Source organism: Calidris pugnax, unplaced genomic scaffold (genome assembly GCF_001431845.1).
Source record: "Calidris pugnax isolate Ruff unplaced genomic scaffold, ASM143184v1 scaffold52, whole genome shotgun sequence".
NCBI lineage: Eukaryota > Metazoa > Chordata > Aves > Charadriiformes > Scolopacidae > Calidris > Calidris pugnax.
In genome coordinates this window covers 5,155,721-5,176,100 of record NW_015090811.1, presented here as the reverse complement: position 1 = coordinate 5,176,100, position 20,380 = coordinate 5,155,721, and the positions used below count along the sequence as shown (strand labels likewise).

Here is a 20,380-nt window from a genome sequence, read left to right as displayed (position 1 = left end):
ATGCATTAGCTGATTAATTTAAAGATGCATATTCTTTAAATTCCTATATTTTGAATTAATTTAATGAAAAAGCGAGCCAGTCATAAAATTAATCACTTTTATCCCTCATAAATTTGGATTATTTTAGTGTACTTAAAAATAAATCCATTACGTTACTCACCTTATACTGGCTCAGTGGGTATTTTTCTAGCAAGTATTCGTCACAGCCACACACTTTTAAAATGTATTTCCCCTGGTACTCCAAGACACAAAGTTTCAGTTGTTCAGATGACAGCAACATACTCCGTGTTTTCTTCCTAATTGCTTCAGCAATAACTTGCTCAGGCACACAGTCGTGATTGATTTTTAAGGTGTATTTCTGCTTATCGTTGTTTGGCGAGACGATTACCCATATCACCACGATGATTTGCCCTAGAAGAAATGTAAAATAATGTTATTTTCAATGCAGTTTCAAAACAAAAAAACCAAACAAGCAACTCCCCCCAATTCCTTGGAACAGCTTGTGGATTCACAGCCCAAACTGACAGAGGGTTTATAACTTCTACAAGGAACTACATACACACCATTTATTTTTTAATCTAGTGTAAATTAGTTTTACTCCTTGAGGTTAAGAATTTACCTTTAACCAAATACTACTGACTTTTCAGCCTTCAAGAAAACAGCAGTGCCCATTTCATATGAGGACTGCGAGATAACTCAGCGAATCACCATCATTTAACTCCAGATTTCGGAGCATCAGAGAAAAGAAAAATGCGAAGCTAATAAGCTGTTTCTGCCCATTAAAAAAAAAAACCACCCCCATTTACCAAGTTATATTGCAAGATTTAGTTATTAGAACAGTAAAAAAATTTTCAATTGTTGTTGTCTTCCTTTTGAATCTGCACTCTATTAAGAAAGTTATTCTGAATAACTTAAGGTGTAAGATCTTGCTATAGTGTACTAAATACCGTACATAAACCAGTGATTTGCCTAAGTCACCAGCTGTACTCTTTGATTTCAATCACTGAAAAAAAACCAACACCAAAACATTATGTTTCTACCATAAATATTTATCTTACCTTTATCTAGTTTATTGTATATGTGTTTGGGTAGCTCAGAAGAAGACTCTACATTTGGAGGACAGACATATAATGCTCTACTATGTGGTGCGTTGGCATCCCGAAGATCCACCGCTTCTTTACAAACATTAAGAATATTTCTTCTGAAGTCTTGTACTTCTGGATCCTTAACCATATCGAATTCACAGACAGGCATGCCAATAGCAAAACCTAAAACATTGAAGCAGCATGAGGAAATGCTTGTAACTGTTAATTAAAGCTAAAGGTTCCTTCTACCGATGACAGAAAAAACATGCTTTAAGCAAAACACAACCTAAAATATTTGTGTTAGTCACTGGCTTCTACTTGTATACATAATTATTTTATTCAGAACTATGTTGTTCTTGAATTAAAGTGAAGTGCACTCAGCAATCACAAAGAAGGTTGGAGAACAGGTGAACATGCATTGAAGATCCTGGAAGCCTTAAATGAGCACTCTCACAGCCCACACTCCTCCTGGAAGAACTTCTCTTACAACTGAATGACAGCTATTCAATTTTATATATATTTTTTTTAAATGAACTATGCTACTTAAAAATGTGCCAAGCACTCCAAGAGATATTTCAACTCAAGCTCTTTGGCAGAGATTCATGTAATAAGAGTCCATTTCTCTCAGGTCCTCAGCCTCAGATACAATTCCATTTACTTTAATGAGATTACTTGCATAAATAATTATTTATGCACGAATGTTCAAATGGAACCTTTCAGTTGTCCTGGTGCCTGGTTCACTAACCACTGTTCTCCCCAAGTCCTGAACTGGTTAAGCTTTACAAAGCAAAAGTAGTTTACTTATGATGCATTCACAATAATTAAATAATTTAACAATTAGGAGCACCCCAGAACAAGTATTTCCAGTTGAGAAGTCTCTACCACTGCAATATACATCTGTTAGCAACAAAATGGGAGTGGGTATGTCTGAATTTAGATACTTAACTGATGCTGAAACATGCACTGTTCTCCCTGGGCTTTCTCAATGGATAATGGAAAATAATAAACTACTCCAGAGATGATGCAAAACATTACAATTTTTCTCCCTTCTGTTACTCAGATGGTTTTGTTTCCCTCCCCATGCTCTTTTTGTAGGAAGGGAGGGGGGAAAAAAACCCCACCTGACTTCTGAAATTTTACTTTCTAAGCAACATAGAGAAGTATTAGAACATAAATGTGGTTTAAGATTTGCAGTTAAATCCAGAATTTACAATTCGGTAAACTTCAAAACAAATTAAGATTGACTTCCCAAACAACAGAACAGGCTTTGCTCTGTAATAGTATGAAATCCAAATGAGAAATATCCTTTAACCCACATAAAACTACCCACAAAGCAAAGACTTTACATGTGAATGAAACAGAACAGCAAAAAAAAAAAAAAAATTTGAATTAACAGTTTCCAAATGCCAGCTTTACTATAACCAGCATCTTTGGAAATTTGATGCAACAAGTTATGAAATGCAAACTTTGACAGACACAGGTGACAAATACATCCCATTCCACTTCTTGGTTTTGTATTTTGAGGAGGAGAAGCCAGTTAAACAGATTAGACGTGTTTAAATAAAGATAATCTCACCTATTTCTCTATTAAGAATCTTTTCTTCTCTGTTACCTACTGGTTCAATGACTTTTAGAAAAGGCTGAAACAGTCGCAGGTCACAAAGTCTCCGTGTTTCATCAAAAAATTCTTCTCTTTCCGCTTCTTGTGTAACACTTACAAAAATGTAAGAAGATTCATCTTGAAGGAGCTGATAGAGAGGGTATTTTCTGGCTTCTTTAAAGAGTTCATGTTTAATAGTTAGTAAGGTGGCCTCACGGAGGCATTCCAGAGTCACTATCATTCCATTTGGGAGAAGACACTCCACAAGGATCCTCGGTGGCATCAAGTGGATGCCCCATAGTTCACCAGATGATGGTCGTGGAGGCATTTTTAAGTCTTTTTAGATAACTTTGTAGTGGAAATTTTTCAAGCAGTGATTCTTAGGAGTAAACCTAAGTGAAAACCAGAAATTTCAATATTAATATCTAAAATACGAACATCACAAGGAATTTAAGATACAATTGTTCAAACACCACTTATAATTGTAGATGAATATTCATGGCTATACTTTACATTCGTAAAAAGACAAAGACTTGGTAAAACTGATGTCGGAGGAACTTGTATTTGATGTAAATATCTACTCAAATAGGTAACAGCAGAACTACATTAGTTTGAAAAAAAATGCTAATACACATATGGTCTTAAAAAAAATACAGGATTAATTTTTCTACCTGGTTTATAATTTATCCTTGTATTTGATGTAAATATCTACTCAAATAAAACAGGTAATAGCAGAACTACATTAGTTTGGAAAAAAATGCTAATATGCATATGGTCTTAAAAAAATACAAGATTAATTTTTCTACCTGGTTTATAATTCATTATTGGAACACTTAAATAGCATGGGGGATGAAAATATCTAATATTCAAATTATTATTCTAACAATTTTTAAGCAAACCTCAAACCCAGTTCTTCCCATTTTTATTTTGGAAAAGAGAAACTTCTATTATCATTTGGATGAGATACAAACCAAGCCATGAGGACTGCGAGATAACTCAGCGAATCACCATCATTTAACTCCAGATTTCGGAGCATCAGAGAAAAGAAAAATGCGAAGCTAATAAGCTGTTTCTGCCCATTAAAAAAAAAAACCACCCCCATTTACCAAGTTATATTGCAAGATTTAGTTATTAGAACAGTAAAAAAATTTTCAATTGTTGTTGTCTTCCTTTTGAATCTGCACTCTATTAAGAAAGTTATTCTGAATAACTTAAGGTGTAAGATCTTGCTATAGTGTACTAAATACCGTACATAAACCAGTGATTTGCCTAAGTCACCAGCTGTACTCTTTGATTTCAATCACTGAAAAAAAACCAACACCAAAACATTATGTTTCTACCATAAATATTTATCTTACCTTTATCTAGTTTATTGTATATGTGTTTGGGTAGCTCAGAAGAAGACTCTACATTTGGAGGACAGACATATAATGCTCTACTATGGGGTGCGTTGGCATCCCGAAGATCCACCGCTTCTTTACAAACATTAAGAATATTTCTTCTGAAGTCTTGTACTTCTGGATCCTTAACCATATCGAATTCACAGACAGGCATGCCAATAGCAAAACCTAAAACATTGAAGCAGCATGAGGAAATGCTTGTAACTGTTAATTAAAGCTAAAGGTTCCTTCTACCGATGACAGAAAAAACATGCTTTAAGCAAAACACAACCCAAAATATTTGTGTTAGTCACTGGCTTCTACTTGTATACATAATTATTTTATTCAGAACTATGTTGTTCTTGAATTAAAGTGAAGTGCACTCAGCAATCACAAAGAAGGTTGGAGAACAGGTGAACATGCATTGAAGATCCTGGAAGCCTTAAATGAGCACTCTCACAGCCCAACATGTTAAAAAATAAAATCACAATCCTCATTTCTGCACTTCTATGCCTCAGTACTTGTTTTCTGAAAAGTTTTCTTCCCAGTACAGGCAGTACCTGCTTTTGCCACGCTTCAGTTCTTAAAAAGAAGCATTAGAAAGAAATTGATGTTTGCCCAAATCCACTGCTTCCCAAGCAACTCTGAGTAGCAGGAGGGTTGTCTTTTTAAATCCCGGCCTTTTTAGTTGTAGGCCTTGAAAAATATCAACAGGAGTACTAAAGTGCCATGTAGGTTTAGAAAACTGCTTTTCCACTAACACCTCACGCATATTTAGAAGGTTTTTGCAACCGACTACTTTTCTTAAAAAGAGCTTAAAGAAGCTGTTTTATTATCCTCATGGTTGTTACAGTCTCAGCGAGCGGATGCTGACTTGGAAAGTTCTAAGGACACTCACAGTGTATTTAAGAGCCAAACTTGGAAAGCTTACCAATTACAAAACACTACAAATGAACCCAAATAACACCGCCATTTGGAGTAACTGGGAGAATTCTGAGTTCCCCATAACTATCCTCAGTTTACAGATAAAAAGAAATACACAGAAGGCTAAATAGCATCCTTTTGATCAGGCAAAGCATGAACAAGCCTCCCTTCTCCATACCAGTGAATCACATGCTTATTTACGTTCCTTAATTACAAGCACAGGCAGAAAAACATTACTGTTAAGGCATATACCAGCATAAAAAAAAAAAACCCAACCCAAACAAGAACATGCAGTCATAAGAACTTTTCTGTCCACACATACAAACAATGATAATACAGATGGACCACAGCCAAATGAAATATTCCCAAGGCAGACTGAATTTAGACCAGCAGCCTTTTAAGTTCAGCTCCACAAGGCGGTTGAGGCTCCTCTGTAGGGGCCCATCTTCTCCCTGCCCAAGGCGTGTGTTCTCATTCTTCATCACACTGGGGCTCCCTGAGCCAGCTCATTACAGGCTCAGATGGATTAAAGTGGCAGAGAACGACTCACTTTTCCTTTCTTGCCTTAGCTGCCTTGTGGAGATCACCACGGAGCCAGACAAACACCAGGTCTACCCAAGGGAGCAAGCAAGTTCAGCTGCAAGTATGGTGGTTTGTCCCATTGCAAGGTCTTTCCTCCCTCCCCACCAATAATCACTAACGAAGAAACAGAGGTAGAGCTGCAGGACACACATACATATTAAATCCTTTTAAAGCAGTATATTTTCAAAATAAATGTCAACCATGGCTTTTTAAAAATTTCAAAACATTCAACACCAACTCAATACCATTCCATTAAAGACTTGTAAATGGTCCAAATGGGACACTCCAAAAATCTATTTTTTTTTTTTCTGCACCAAACCAGCAGCTTTTGTTTTAAACTGGGATACAGACGTGCGCTGGACCAGCACAGAGAGTCATTCTGTGTGCACATTTCATTTTCCTTGCACATGTAAGCACGCCTCCAGGGTTTGGATTTGGAAAGCAAAAATGTAAACAGAAAGAGTTTTGAAGTACAGTTGGCAGCTTGTGTTTCTGTGTACACTTTCAAACCTGGAAGGCTGCCTGGAATAAACAGAATCAATTATGTTCTTCGACAGTAAAAGAACTATAATTTTTAAGAGAATTCTAGAGAGACATTATTTAAATCCAACTAATGGTACACGCCAACACTGCAAATGAACAGTACCTCACACCTGCAGCCCCTGACCTTCCAAAAACACCTTAAACTTTTTTCTCTGGAAAAGCTTTGGGATAGCACAGATGGTCAGAAAGGCCAAACTCAAAGACACTCACTGACCAAATCGCATTCTTTTTAACTCATTACAACCTTCCTCATCCATTCAGCACATCCTGTCATGAACCTTGCTGAGCCCCCAACCTAGAACCTTGGGAAATTCAGCAAAAATTGTACTGCGGGAGAGTTAATATTGGTTCCTAACATTAGTACTCAAAAAACCACTTTCTATATTCATAATTGAAGCAAACTAAGCTTGGAATAAATTAACTTGAATCAAAAACCCACATATATTTTCCTATAAAGACATCTGAAGCTGTTTTCACCTCACTTCTACACTTTAAAGCCCCGTGCATCCATAGCTCAACAGGACACCCTGGCAGTAATTTTTCCACTGTGTTTTTTTCTACATTAACATTTTGCCAGAAGAATCTCAAACAGGAGCATCACTGATCCAAGTTTTACGTGTCTTGCTAAAAGGAAGGACCATTACCCTTCAGTACAGATGGAATCTGCATCACAAAACGAATTAATGACCTTCCCTGAGCTCTTCTATCAGAAAATGTGGAGATCACTTTCTTGCTAAGAAAACACTCATTTTTACAGATTACCTGCTTACAGATTAAATGAATTGATTTTCACTGTCTAGAGATTACTCACAAATGTTCTACCAACTGACCAAAGAGGTCAATATTTGGCAATTAAGATATAGGTATATATACAAAAATATGGTCAACTGATACAGCTTTTTTTTCTGCTGTTTTGTAAATTATCTGTGGGCATGTTTTCCGAAGGAAGAAGCTCCACCTAACAGTAACACATATGTCTTATGAAGCAGATGAAGACCCACTGTGCCAGTCTGTGTGTTAGTTTGGGGGTGGGGGAAACAATTTGTTCACTTTAGGAAACACTGTTAAGGCTGTCTGCCATCAGCACAATCACCTACAGCTACTCTTCAGGTTCTGCAAGAAGGAAATTCTTCCGTCTATGATGTAGCAACCAACAAAAAAATCTAGTAGCGTAGAAGGAAGCAAGACACAGAAGGGCACTGTGCTGCAATTCTGTATTAAATGGATAAAGTATGGGATGCTCATGCAGAGATACACATTCCAGGGACCGAGAGAACTGAGTAATTCTGCATAACTATAAACATCAGCTCGTGTTTCAAAATCAATTCAGAAGGACAGACTAAACACTCAATACAATTTTATCAGTCCATATTTGAAACTGAATTAGTCATGCAGTAAACTACAACACTTTGCTTGAAGTCCATTGGTTTCTCAGTCATACAAACAAATCCCAAGACATTGTTTCAAAGGCAGAGTGTAGCAATGTTCTGTAATAATTTGCAGTATCTTCGGTATGAAAGAGCTGCTTATTAGGATTTGTGTCTAGATTTGCTTTATTTTCCAGGTAGAAGTTTCCTCTAGACACTTAGCATCATCTTAAGAAAAGTCTTCTACGCATTAAACAATGCAACTATGTTTATAGATTCTGATTTACTGAGCACTCACATGTAGGTTATATGATTTTCTGGATTATCCAACAAGCTGACAGAAGTATCACCTACAGGTATGTCCCCAAAAACCTTTTTTAAACTTCTGTGGAATCCCCAAAGCAAAAATTATGGGGGTGGAAATAAAAAAAATCCTGGGACAAGAATAACACTTCTCAGAATGCAAATCCTGTATTCCACTTTGTCCCAGACACTTCAAACTTTCTAAAGACCAAAATGTTTTATTCCCATCTTCAGACACATCCAAAACTCACCATGAAGAAACCCGGGCAGAGTTGCCTGCCTGATTTTGCTGCTGAACAAACTCACTGCGTGGTGACAGCGGGACTGCCCCAGACTAGATATTTTCAGTGCTGTCCTTTTGTTCTTCCTGTTTGCCAAGCTGGCCTTTTTCCAAAATCCAGGAAGACTCGAACAAAGATGTCTCAAATTGCCCTCTATGAAAGCATTATTACACACAGATTTAAACAGTAGCAGCACCGAATTTGTAGCATAGAAAGCAGGAGACTGTTACACTGCAGTTATGCCTTCGCATTTCTTACGTATTCATCCTCATTATTTCACAGAAAAGGAGCAGATACCCAGAATTGCTTATCTGATCACAAACAGCAGCTCAAGGGAAACAAACAAACAGAAGGATTTAACACTGTGGAGAACACGTCTTCTTACCATTTAGTTTCCTCTCAAAACAGGAAAGTACTTCTAAACACTAACAATTTTATTTGTAGTTAGTTACTTCTCCTCTGCAAAAAACAGCGCCGAGTACCTTTGCCTTGTTCTAGACAGAGCTAAAAAAATTTAACATTATTGGAAGCATCTGCAGAATTACAGCACAGCAGAAATGTAAGATAATTCTTTCCTGTGAATGTAAAATCTCACTGGAAACTAGCAAAAAGAAGTTTCAGTTTAGTTGGGTAGGAGAACATGGGTTGATTACTTTTCAAAGCCGTTTTCTTTAAAGTAATCTGACATGCAGATCTTTTACTTGTTTATTTCAGAATGTAATATTCTTGGATTTTGGTTGTAGTGACTTTCAGATACCAGGAATAAAATTAATGGTACGGTCATCCTGAAAAAAGAACTCACTATAAAGTACTGTCCAAGAGGTAACACATATACATGTTATCTCTTACTGGAAAAATATGGGATCAAACAGCTGAAATGAAAAGACGATGAACAGTTTGAAAATATTTACTATTTCTTTTTCTTCAAGAAAACCAAAAGACCTTTGTAAACTCTTTATTTTCCAGTGCCCTTGCTCACCCTCCCCCCTCCAGGCAGGCATATTGTTTATAGCTTCACTCACTATTTGGGAGCCATGAAAACAGGATCACGAGAAAGAAACATTTGCAAGTTGCTGGTGACCTCTACAACTCCCACTACGATTGTGCTTTTTCCCTAGGGATCCCATGACATACCAACAGCAGAATGTCTGTCCTAGAACATTTTCTTCCAGTTAAAGAGATAATTTTTCCTCTTTGTTAAAGAAAGGAAAGCCTGGAATTAAATCTCCCCTTTTTAGCCTGAAATCATTCGGTAATTCCATTTCTAGCTTCACCTCAAAGGAAAGGATTTTGTTATTTATAGAATTCTAGTAGTCATAAAGCACAACAAAGAATTAGAAAAGCAAAGCATCTTCTCTTTACACTTCACATATCTGCTTACTCGTTATTTCAATGATTAGCTTGGTGTGCCACATAGCAGGATGAGAATTACTCTCCCACCTGGCTCTGTCCTGGTTGGAGCTGCTCCTCCACAGCCCAGTGTGCAGTGCTCAAATTCCTTCATGCTCTTTAAATCAAAAACCTTAACATTCTGCAACAAATCAGAGCCACGTGCCATTTCGTACCCATTGAAATAAGGTTTTTCTCCAATTACACATTTTTCTTTAATCCTCTATTTTATATGGGTGACAAACATTTTTTTTTAATGTGAATGCCAGAAAGAACAAGGAGTAAAAACACACCACAGACCATCTTCTTGCTCCTTGCTACAAATACCAAGGGCTTTAATATCAGGTTTCAGACACAGAAACGTTCTGCTTCTGGAAATCAGTGCAAGACGGCGTAAAGAAAAGATTACTCTAGAAAGTCTTTCATGAAACTAGGTTAGATGGGTAACAAATGCTGAATATATATAGAAATATAAAACTCTGCCTTAAAAAACCCTGTTTACTTTTCTTTCCATGTTTCTTCCCATCCTCCCACCTTCCTGGGATATTTGGAAGCCAGACAGCAAACAGGATCTTTAAAAACAGGAAGTGCTGGCACACAGACAAGGACAAGGAGCAGAGAGAATCCAGGTGTTCAGCGCCCTGCTCTAGTCTCAATCCTCACCTAAGGTGGAACGGAGCTGTAACTCAAATACCGGGCCCTTCCTGGTGCTCGTCTCCCCCAAAACATGTCACCTTGGCTTTGAGGAGTTAACTCTCTCTGCTGCAGCAAGATGAACCTCCAGTTGTGTTGAAAAAGAGGAAAGATTTCCTCTCCCACTGTCCATACCTAGAAGGACAGAGAAAGAACCGCAATAAAACACGGGAGGTGCCGCAGTCCTCACACTGCTGCACTCACCTCTATCACAACCAGCAGTGTCACAGAGTGAGATGGGGTTGGAAGGGACCTCTGGAGATCATCTCGTCCAACCCCCTGCCAGAGCAGGTCCCACAGGAACGTGTCCAGGTGGGGTTTGAATGTCTCCAGAGAAGGAGATTCACCACCTCCCTGGGCAGCCTCTTCCAGGGCTCTGCCACCCTCAAAGGAAAGAGGTTCCTCCTCATGTTGAGATGGAACTTCTTATGTTCCAGTTTGTGCCCATTTCCTCTTGTCCTGTCACTGGGCACCACTTCCCCCCCCAGTCTTCTCCAGACTAAAAAGACCCAAGTCCCTCAGCCTTTCCTCATCAGAGAGATGCTCCAGGCTCCTCATCATCTTCGTAGCCCTTTGCTGACCCCTTTCCAGCAGTTCCCTGTCCTTCTTCAACTGGGGAGCCCAGAACTGGACACAGTTCACCCGACCAGCTCCTCTGGGTGGAAAGCACAGAGAAAAATGTGTGTCCAGAAGAAAGTTTGACTGAGATGAAGCCAACTTCTGTTCATAAATTTACATCCCCCTTTACTCAAAAGATCCACCCTGTGAGCCCTTCCTTTCCTAAGCAGCAGCTGAAAAAGACATCAAACTCTGAGTGACTTCCAGCATATTGCATACTTCCCACATAACATTTCTTAGGATGGAGTCTGACAGCAACTTTAAATTGAGATAAAAGGGTTTCTTCTGCACTAAATTACTCCAGTCCCTAAAAGCAACAAATATGTAAAAAAAAAAAGAGAAAGTTTTGAAGTGGCAGTGGATAGCAACATTTTTGCAACTTTGCAGATTTTTAATAGAACAGTGAACTGGAAGACAGAAGTTTCTGTTCCGCAGTCCAAATATAAATGAGTTTTCCATTTATTCTATCTTAACTGCCTTCTGTAAACAAACAGTGTTTAGAGAAGTATGGGTTTAGTCTGCATGGACATACTGAATTCTGTTAGCAAAAATCATTATGTTTTAATTACTGGCAAACGGAGGATGGGATGCAACTTCACTTTTGATATAGAGCATTCATAAAGAACCAGATGCCTCAGCAAAAGCCATGGAAGTAGTTTTGTTTTCTTTGTTTAAGCTCCTCAACTGAAAAAAACAAAACAAGACATTCTCCATTGAAGTATTTCTTAAGTCCCTTTTTAAAGCCATTTGTTGAGAGAAGGAAGTTTGTGGCAGAGCTAACACAAAGGCACGGCCACCCTACTGAAAAATTTCAATTCTGCAGCTAAATAGCCTCACCCTGTAATAGTCCTTAGCAAACTGTCCTGTACAAAGAAACAAGGAACAAGACAGCAGGAAAATAAAACCAGTGCTTCGCAAACCCTGCTCTGTAGAGGTAGTTGCCTACTTCTGCACAAGCTATTATCACAACAGGAAAATATTATGGCTTTTTAAGAGTCAGTTAGAAATAATGAAGCACTACTCCCTAGCAGACTTGTTTGTGATGCAGAGTCAATGGTGATTAACTAAATATTTATTCAGCAGTAGATGATAACCCTGCTGAAAGGTAAGCACCATCAGTTTTCCTTAGAAGATTATCAGCAGACCTTTATTTACCACTGCAGCAGCCCGGGACCATCCTGCTCACCCCACACACCAAGTGTGTGCGTGGCACAGTGGGATTCTGAATCACTGAGTTTGTAAGCATATTTGACTGCTTTATCTAAATTACAAAGAAACCAAAGTTCTCCCAAAACCTTAAGGAGTGTAGGTTTATTCCTGTGCTAGCAATTGACAATGGTTGAGCAGGACCTTCCTCTGCATTTACAAGTCGAATGCCAAAGCAAGAGTCATGACTGGAGACATTAACATATTTGCATTTGTGTTCAAGAAGTGCAAACAAACATGATTCATTGGGACTATGTGTGTCATTAGGTCCTGCGTGCTCCAGCCTGAAGTATAAAACCAGCTACAGTAAACTGTGACACATGGTTCTTCAGTGTGTTTAATCAAATGTTTATAATTTCTGTGCATATCTGTTAAAAGCATCTGCTTTGCAAACCCAACACTGTGTGTCCAAACACGAAAGCACGACTTCAAGCGTGGGGCTACCGAGACATTCAGTTTGTTGTCAGTGCATCCCTTTTTCCTGTATTTCAAGCTATTACCAAATTGTTTCTCTAACAAGGTCAGGGTACCAAGATTGGCATTTGCTACATCTGAAAGAAATGTCTAGTATTTGCCTAAACAGATAATGTTTGCAATTAACATGAACTTTCCGAAGAAGGTGACATAAGCTCATAGGTATTTAAACAGTGAACACCAGCAATATCTCCACAAGAATTTAAAGATTTCTCAACTTCCCAGCTTGGAAAAATCAGTTCCATATCCAGATTAAACGCTTTGGGACAAAGGCACACGCTGCCTATTACTACAATCAGAGCTCTGGACGAGGGATATGGTAAAAAGAATGAACTTTATTTACAAAAGCCAAGAAGATACTGGCAGTAGTCGGTCACTGCTATTAAGAGAACTTTACATATTCACACAAACAAGGAAGTATTTTTAATACATAGTTCTCTGGAAACATTCCGTTAATGTTTTTGTAGGTGTGTATATTTAAAAAAGACTGAAAGCAGTTTTCAGGTGAAGTTTAACCCTGGGATAGAACAGAAAACCACAATAAGCTCAAGTGTTTTGGATTTAATTTCAAGCCATAAAAAAACCCCATCAACTAGAGAAGGGTAACTATACTGCAAATCATCATTTTTTGTTGTTTAAATAAATAATTTGCTGGCGTAGCAGGACAACAAGAGATCAGCAGCTATAATAATGGTTACACTTCTATCTCCTTGCAGTTGCTCATTTATACCATCCTTTCTGCTGATGTACAACGAAAGGCTTGGAGAAGAGGTGATGAAAGAAGAGCTAAAGAGCTGGATTGAGGAGTAATTTGACAACATATTTAAAAAAAGCAATTCCACAGTAAGGAATAGGTTTTGCTGCCTTTTCTTCACATATCAGCTCTGCTGTTTCTCTGCTCATTCGCTTCCGTTTTCATCCTTTATCTCTTGGTGGTAGTTATGCCATCTTCCCCTACATGTCAAAACATTCCAGGCTGGAGGTATCTAAGATCAAGGGAGTGCTGCTGAGCAGCGATAACGACATCAGTGCTTTAGCCTCCATTTCAGACTAAGTTGAAGAGGAAAACAGATTATTAGAATTTTACTAACCAAAACGTTGGTGAACAGTTAAACGTGAAAAAAACCCCACCTTCTCAAAATGTTAAAATCAACTTGAAGTGCTTTCTTTAAGCTAGAGACTGCTTATCAATACATTCACACAACTGATTAAGTTTATCATTATCTCCAATGACAACATTTAAATTTCACAGATTAGTATTTTACACCAAAACACAAACATAACTTACTATAATAAATCTTCATAAAAAATGTGGCACTCACAGGCACCCTATTTGGGCATATCCTCAATTATACACCACAATCAAGACTATTCAAGATGTCTGGATGTCGCTTAAAAATTAGCTTACCCATTCAGACACTAGAGGTTTTCTAGGGACAAGTGCTCTTCTACGGTACTTAACGTCAAAAGTGAAGGGGATTTCAGAGGTGAAAGCATGAAATAGCAAGAAGATAAAATACAATATATTAATTGCTTTCCTCCCGCCAGTGGAGACTGCCTTAATAAACTGGGAAGTGGAACTGGATGTTCAACGTCCATATAAACTTTTCAGAAGGCAGCAGAAGAGCGTTTTTCAGTTTTATTAGCATCACTTCTAGTTTTATAATCTAGCCACAACATTTGCTGATTATTTAATTAAGAGCTGGGAACATAAATACAAAAATGAAGAATAAGTGGTATGTTTTATACTCTAAGCAGCTTAATGACCACAACAAGCATATTTTAGAGTATTACTTGGAATGGAAGTTTTTACTTCCCTTTTCCCAAAGGGAGCTAGCTCTATCTAGAAACTTCTTGTATTAGCACTAGTAACTTTAATTTTCTAAACTATGCCTCTAGTCAAGAGTCAAGTTAGTCTTCTCCAGCCTTAATGAAAAGTAACTTAACGGCACAAGCACCAAAGTTGGCTAATAGCACACCTCATCACACAAAGTGTATTTATAGAGTTTGAGAAAGGAACAGCTTTCTCAGTAAATCAGTGTTTACTCTGGTCATTCTTTACTTTGTATTTCAAGTGTTTAGTTGGCCTACATCACTGCAGATATTGGTGTCCTCACTTTTCCAGTAAGTCAGATGTCAAAACCCCAAGGTACAGAAAATTTTGTCTTACTAGATTCAGACAGGCAGGTATTTCTACTTATGGCTGAATAGTTTCAGATGAAATGCTGAATCTTGAACATTTTCTTTTCAGTAACATGCAAGGCTTCTTGCATTTTGAGGATGTTCAAGAACTTGTTTCTTTCTTGACTTTATTTAGCGTCCTCCACTGTGTGTCAAGACATTTTTCCAGGACAACAAATTCAATCTCAGAAGAAAATCCATGCTTCTGGAAGGATCGTGACCCAAGACCCAAGTTAACAGCAACAGTTAAAAGTCAGGAACAGACTTGGAACACACTGGACAAGAGTTATTCATCACCATTAACTGCCACGTTACTATTGGCAAAGGACTAACTAATTAGTATGGAAATAACAAAACCAGTTAAGTCTCAATGACAGATTAAGTTTTTTTGACGTGTAGTACAATCTAGAAGGCAACCTTCCAGTTTTCTTTCTTTTCTGTTCAGACTTCGAAAGAAAACACCCAAGGGATGTTTCTCTACATTTCTTTGCCTTAGAAGAGGGTCATAATGTACAGCCAATAATGTGACTCAGCTGTCTCAAAATTCCAGGGAACTTTACAGTAAGTCTTAGGCAATTCAATAAGTCTCCCCCATTTGACAAATACGCTTTGTGGGTCACAGTCCTCAAAAGCTACACTCGCAACCATTTCTTTAATCGGAAGCCATAAACAAAACTGTCAAAGCTTCCCTACATAAAAAACATGAATATATGCTAATTTAAGGGAATGTACTAGTGGGTAGACAAAAAAAACCAAACCCCAAACCCAATCTCTTTGAGGTATAACTAACCTCCTACTGGTAAAAAGCAACGGGGCATGAAACAAGAGATCACTGAAGCTTAAGTTCTGTTTGACCCAACTGTGCTTAAACTGGACTGCAGCAGCACTCGTTTACTCCTATCGCTGCAAGTTCGCAACACGCCAGAGAAGCAAAACCTTCACTTCACATCATTTTCTCCCCTCCAATTTCACAGAGGTAAGCTGGTTTCTTCAAATTTCGTTTTTACAGTTTTAGAGTTCAGGTATTTGCTTCTTCTCTTAATAGAGAAGAAGCAATGGTGTCCACTGCCCTCACATTTCTTCTTTGAAATACACAAGGTTCTTCGACTGCCTTTCACAAAGTCTGTACCACAATTAACTAGACAAACACCTTCCTAGAATTAAAGTGTAAATACATGCTATATAAAACAACATACTTACCACAAAACCATTAAGTACTGCTTAGACTGAGAACACAGATCCAGAGTTACATAGACTGTACTCAGTCTGCTGCATTTCTGTTTGACCACAACTTGCAAGATTTATAAAAATACCTTTTTTTAAATAGTTTAATTCCCTTTGCCTGCCAGTTGCACTTTTTTTATTATTTTATTTTTGAAGTTAACATTATAGCAGCGCCGCAGGGGGAAAAAACCAAACCAGTTAATACCTTAGAGCATTATTTCTAGTTCATTTAACACTCCATTAACCATTCAGAAAGAGATTTATTGAATAAATTCAGTTGGAAGGAACCTCTGGAGGTTATTCTGGACCAACCCTGTACTCAAAACACTTCATGCATGTTTGGCATCCAAATAAATATTAAGAGAAATAAATCTATTTTCTCTCTCCACTGCTCACATTTGGTTTGGGATACTACAAAGAGAAACTTGTAGCAGAATTCTTTGCCATGACACATTCAACTTAAAGGGCAAAAAAAAAAATTCCCATCCAGTTTTAGCGTAAATATTTTTGTGGCCCCTTCTAGCCGTAGCTATAATTTCCAACAGGCATCATCACTTGGAGCAACTGCATGTCTGGCTTTTTAAAAGGATGAGACAAAACTCCTACAAGCATGGAATGCAACGCATGAGAAGCTGCAAAAAACCCCAACAAACCCTACCTTTGCTTCCACTACAAGGCTAACTGAAGAAACAGGCTGGTGGCAAGTACAAACTCTTATCCTTTCCCTAGTGCTCCCCCTCAAACCCAATCACACACACATAACAGGCACATACGGCACATTTTTCCTCAACTCAGAGATTTACTAGATTTCACCCATTTCTCAGTAATTACAAGAGAATAAGTAATAAAACAAACCTCAGTTTCATACTGATATTTTAAGACTAAACCAGAAAGACTAACTTTTGCAGTATTAATCACGCTCCGGTTACAAACCATAAAAATCAGTTTCACACAAATACAACATTTTTCAGGTGTCCTATTAACTACAACCTTTGTTAACCTTGATTAACGTACTCAACTACGCAGAGCAAACCTACATATGATACCCATTTACGAGATGCCAGCATTTCTTGCATAATTTGGAATTCATGTATCACCACCACCACCATTTCCCCCAAAACAGGCAAGAACAGCAACAGTTTTCTATTTGGAAGTGACTGATACTGGCAAGGTGTTCAGACACCCGAGTATTCCTGGTACCTAGAAGAATCTGCTCCAGAAGTCTAGAAACCTACATAAAAATATTTTACATAAAAAGTCAATTCATTAAGTGAGAAATTTTTGCAGACTAAATGTCAGCCTTATGCTTGCTGTCTAGCCAGTTATATGAATTGACTTTTTATGTAAAATATTTTTAAGTGAGAAGTTTTTGCAGACTGAATGTCAGCCTTAGGCTTGCTGTCTAGCCAGTTACAGATAACTTTAAATTCTTCCCAAGTTAAAATTATGATGATCAACAAGGTTTTGCAAAGTTGTATTACACGTGACCAAGCCATTAAAAAGCACAGTGAGGAACAACTGATCAGGAAATCCATTCTTTACTCAATAACGCCTTTTAAAGGTGTGATTTTCTTCCAGTAACTGGAAACCTCTGATAATATAGTTGGTCTCGTGAGACAGCATGATGCTAAAGCATAAAACCCACAACATTTGCTTGTTGTAGAAATTCCAATTCTAAAGCTTCCAGCAACTTTCTAAAAGTGGATTATCCAGGAAGAAGTATCCCCAATCTGCTTCCAGAACACAGGAATAGCCTGATCATCAGAGAAACAGTCAACCAAGTACTGAACTACTCTATGATTCCCAAAAAAAGCACAATTGCTTTGTAAACCGCTCAGCTACATCACCTTTCCCAAAGAATACCCCAGGAAAAAAAAACACCAACCTTTCTCAGTTTCATTATTCATGCAAGTAAACTGCGACACGAAGCAAAACAAATTTGCCATCAACACAGCAGGATAATTTGAAGCAGGGAACAACTGGAACACCCTGGTGTGGCTTTGGAGGCTGGGCTTAGTGTGCTTTGAAAATTAAAAAAACACAACAAACAACCACGAAACACTGTCTCCAGGTTGCTAAGAATGACATCAAGTTAACACCTATGAAATGTGGGGCATGTGCTCCAGTCAAACTCCAACTGCAGCTCTGAAGTTGTCGTACTTATTATCTTAATTAAAAACACAAAATATTTCACAGATTACATAAGGAATTGTGTGGTTTCATAAATTCCACCGCAAACACTGTGACTTTGGTTGACGTGTGGCTTGTCTACATGATGACATTGGCTAAAATATGCTTCCAAATAACTACCCACTCTGGAAAAATTTGCCAATGTTATTGTTTGAGAATAAAGTTATTTATTGTGAAACTTTAAGTTCACATGGGGCTTTTATTTCAGAACAGCTCATCTAGTCTAGAACAGCAGACAAGTCATTAAATCCCATCATCCTGAGTACTGGAATATTCCTAGGAACCAACAATGTTTATGCACAACAAGAGGTGGACTTTGATTATTCCACAGCATTAGAGCATTGCAGCGTGGAAGCAGCTGAAGCAACAAGTATGAGAACATCTCTATAAATTAATTGTGAGGTAGGAGAATGATTCAGGTCATGATGGGAAAGTTTCTAACTTTATCCAGTGTGATGAAATTGAAAGCCTGCTAGAGCTCAAAGCAGGGATGTGAGGGCACAAATAACTAACAGAACAGAGCCAGGATTTCTTTTATTAAGTACTACAAAATCCAGATTCAGAATCCAGTTCCCTGCTCCTTGACAAGTTTGCTGCAGAATGCTCCTAACTGCAGAATTAACTCAAGCAAAGCTTTATAGCCCATACTATCTGCTTTTAAACACACACTTTCCTTGTTCTGAATACGCACTGTTAATAAACTATCCTCTGTTCAATCACGTTTTAAAAGTCAACAAGAAGAGAGTTACAGAGGAAAAGAGCTTACAGAGACATACCAGTAACAGCAGCAGAAGTAACAGGTCTGATACCTTAATAACTTAAAGCATGCTGAAAACAGCAACAGAAGTCCCGAAGAAAAACAAACACATAGTTTGTATTAGTCTGGTGAGAGTTTTGTTAACATTCAGTCTACTAGAAAATACCAATAAAAAACAGCAGCTTCACATTCACCATCAATAAAATCAGATCTCTGGATAGTATGAAGAAAGAAAGGAGTTTTTACTTGTAGTGTTGATGCGATGCTGCCACTGTAAGTCAGCTGCGGCCAGGAACAAGGGACGGTGTGCCACCCATCCACGCACACACCCAGCCGGAGGAGGCTCTGCTCCCCGCGTTCACCAACTATCCCAACCATGAGCCCACAGACACCCTATCACAGGAGCTGCTGAAACACCCTTCTAGAGAACAGCCGCATTTCTGGGGCGAGCCACCCCCAAAAGCGACAAACCACCGCGGTTTCTCCTCTCCAGGGTCGCGTCCCTGCGAGGAGAAACCCTCAGAGCAAGGCTGGGCGGAGGAACTCCCTCAGAGCTCCCTCAGCCGAGGGAAACAGCCGCGCTCCGAGCCCCCTCCAGCCACCCCAGGGTGGTGCCTCCCCCTCCGGCTACCGGGGACGAGCCAGACACCCCGCAGCCCACAGCAAGCGGCGTTCCCCTCCGCCACCCCTCAGCCAGAGCACCGGTACGCCCCAGAGAGCGCTGCCAGAGCTCGGGAGAGCCGGACCGACCCCCGCCTCACTCACCTCACAGCCGCGGCCTCCGAGCCGGGCCCGCAGCCACCGCCCCGCCGGGCCGGGCTGGGCCGGGCAGCGCCCCGAGGCACTCGCGACCCCTTCAGCAGCCGCCTATCACCACCGCACCCCTCAGCGGGTCACCGTCCCGGTCCCCCCCACCCCCTTCCCGGGGCGCTGGCGGAAGCGGCGCCCCCGCAGAGCCGCCTCCCTCCCGGGCAATAACAGGAAGGGAGCGGGGGCCCTGACCCCGGATGGGGATGGCGCCCGCCCGCCCGCCGGAACCGGAACGCCGTGACGTCAGCGCGCCGCTCGCTTCCCGCCTCTCCCTCCCCGGCGCTATAGCGCCCCCTAGAGGCCCCGCCGGCACCCCCGGTATCGCGGCCTGACTGGGAAACGGGGGGGTCGAGGGGGAATAAGGGGCTTGTGCGGCGGGTCGGGGCGGGACGGGCCCCACAAGAGCTGCCGCTGCCCTCTTTATGGTCATAAACTCATTAACGGGCCTCCGCGCCCGCTCCTTAATGGGGGTTTTTTTGGACTTTTGTGACACCCGCCGGGCTAGGCCGGGCCGGGTTAGGCCGCGACGGGACGGGACGGGACGGGACGGGACCCCCCGGCCTAGCCCGGCCCGTCGCGGCCTGTTCCGTCCCGTTCCGTTCCGTTCCATCCCGTCCCGGCCGCGCAGCCGCCGCCGCAGTCCCCGCCCCGCCGCGTTGCGGTCACTTCCTGCAGCTGGTCCCGGTATCGGCCGTGCCCGCCGGCCCCGGCCCTCCCGCCGCCTCGGGGAGCGGCTGGAGTCGTGAGGGGGGAGAAGCAGCCTGAGGAGGGGGG

At 40.1% G+C, this 20,380-nt stretch overlaps 1 protein-coding gene across 5 annotated transcripts in view; it reads right to left on the bottom strand.

The window, feature by feature from the left end:
* PIK3CA (phosphatidylinositol-4,5-bisphosphate 3-kinase catalytic subunit alpha) overlaps window positions 1-19,791 on the bottom strand; it is a 39,596-nt gene extending 19,805 nt beyond the window's left edge. For 3 of the 5 annotated variants that reach the window (XR_001411581.1, XR_001411582.1, XM_014938812.1), the window contains exons 1-4: window positions 19,562-19,791; window positions 2,662-3,077; window positions 1,059-1,268; window positions 161-411 (exon numbers count right to left, since the gene is read on the bottom strand). Coding sequence is in view for 3 of the 5 variants with exons in the window: in XM_014938812.1 (XP_014794298.1) it covers window positions 161-411; window positions 1,059-1,268; window positions 2,662-3,013 (813 nt within the window). In the remaining 2 variants the exon portion in view is untranslated. Of the gene's footprint in view, window positions 1-160; window positions 412-1,058; window positions 1,269-2,661; window positions 3,078-8,034; window positions 8,269-10,116; window positions 10,136-19,561 lie in introns of those variants that run through there. The other 2 variants (XM_014938814.1, XM_014938813.1) reach the window with 2 other exon arrangements.
* Window positions 19,792-20,380: the final 589 nt, after the last annotated feature.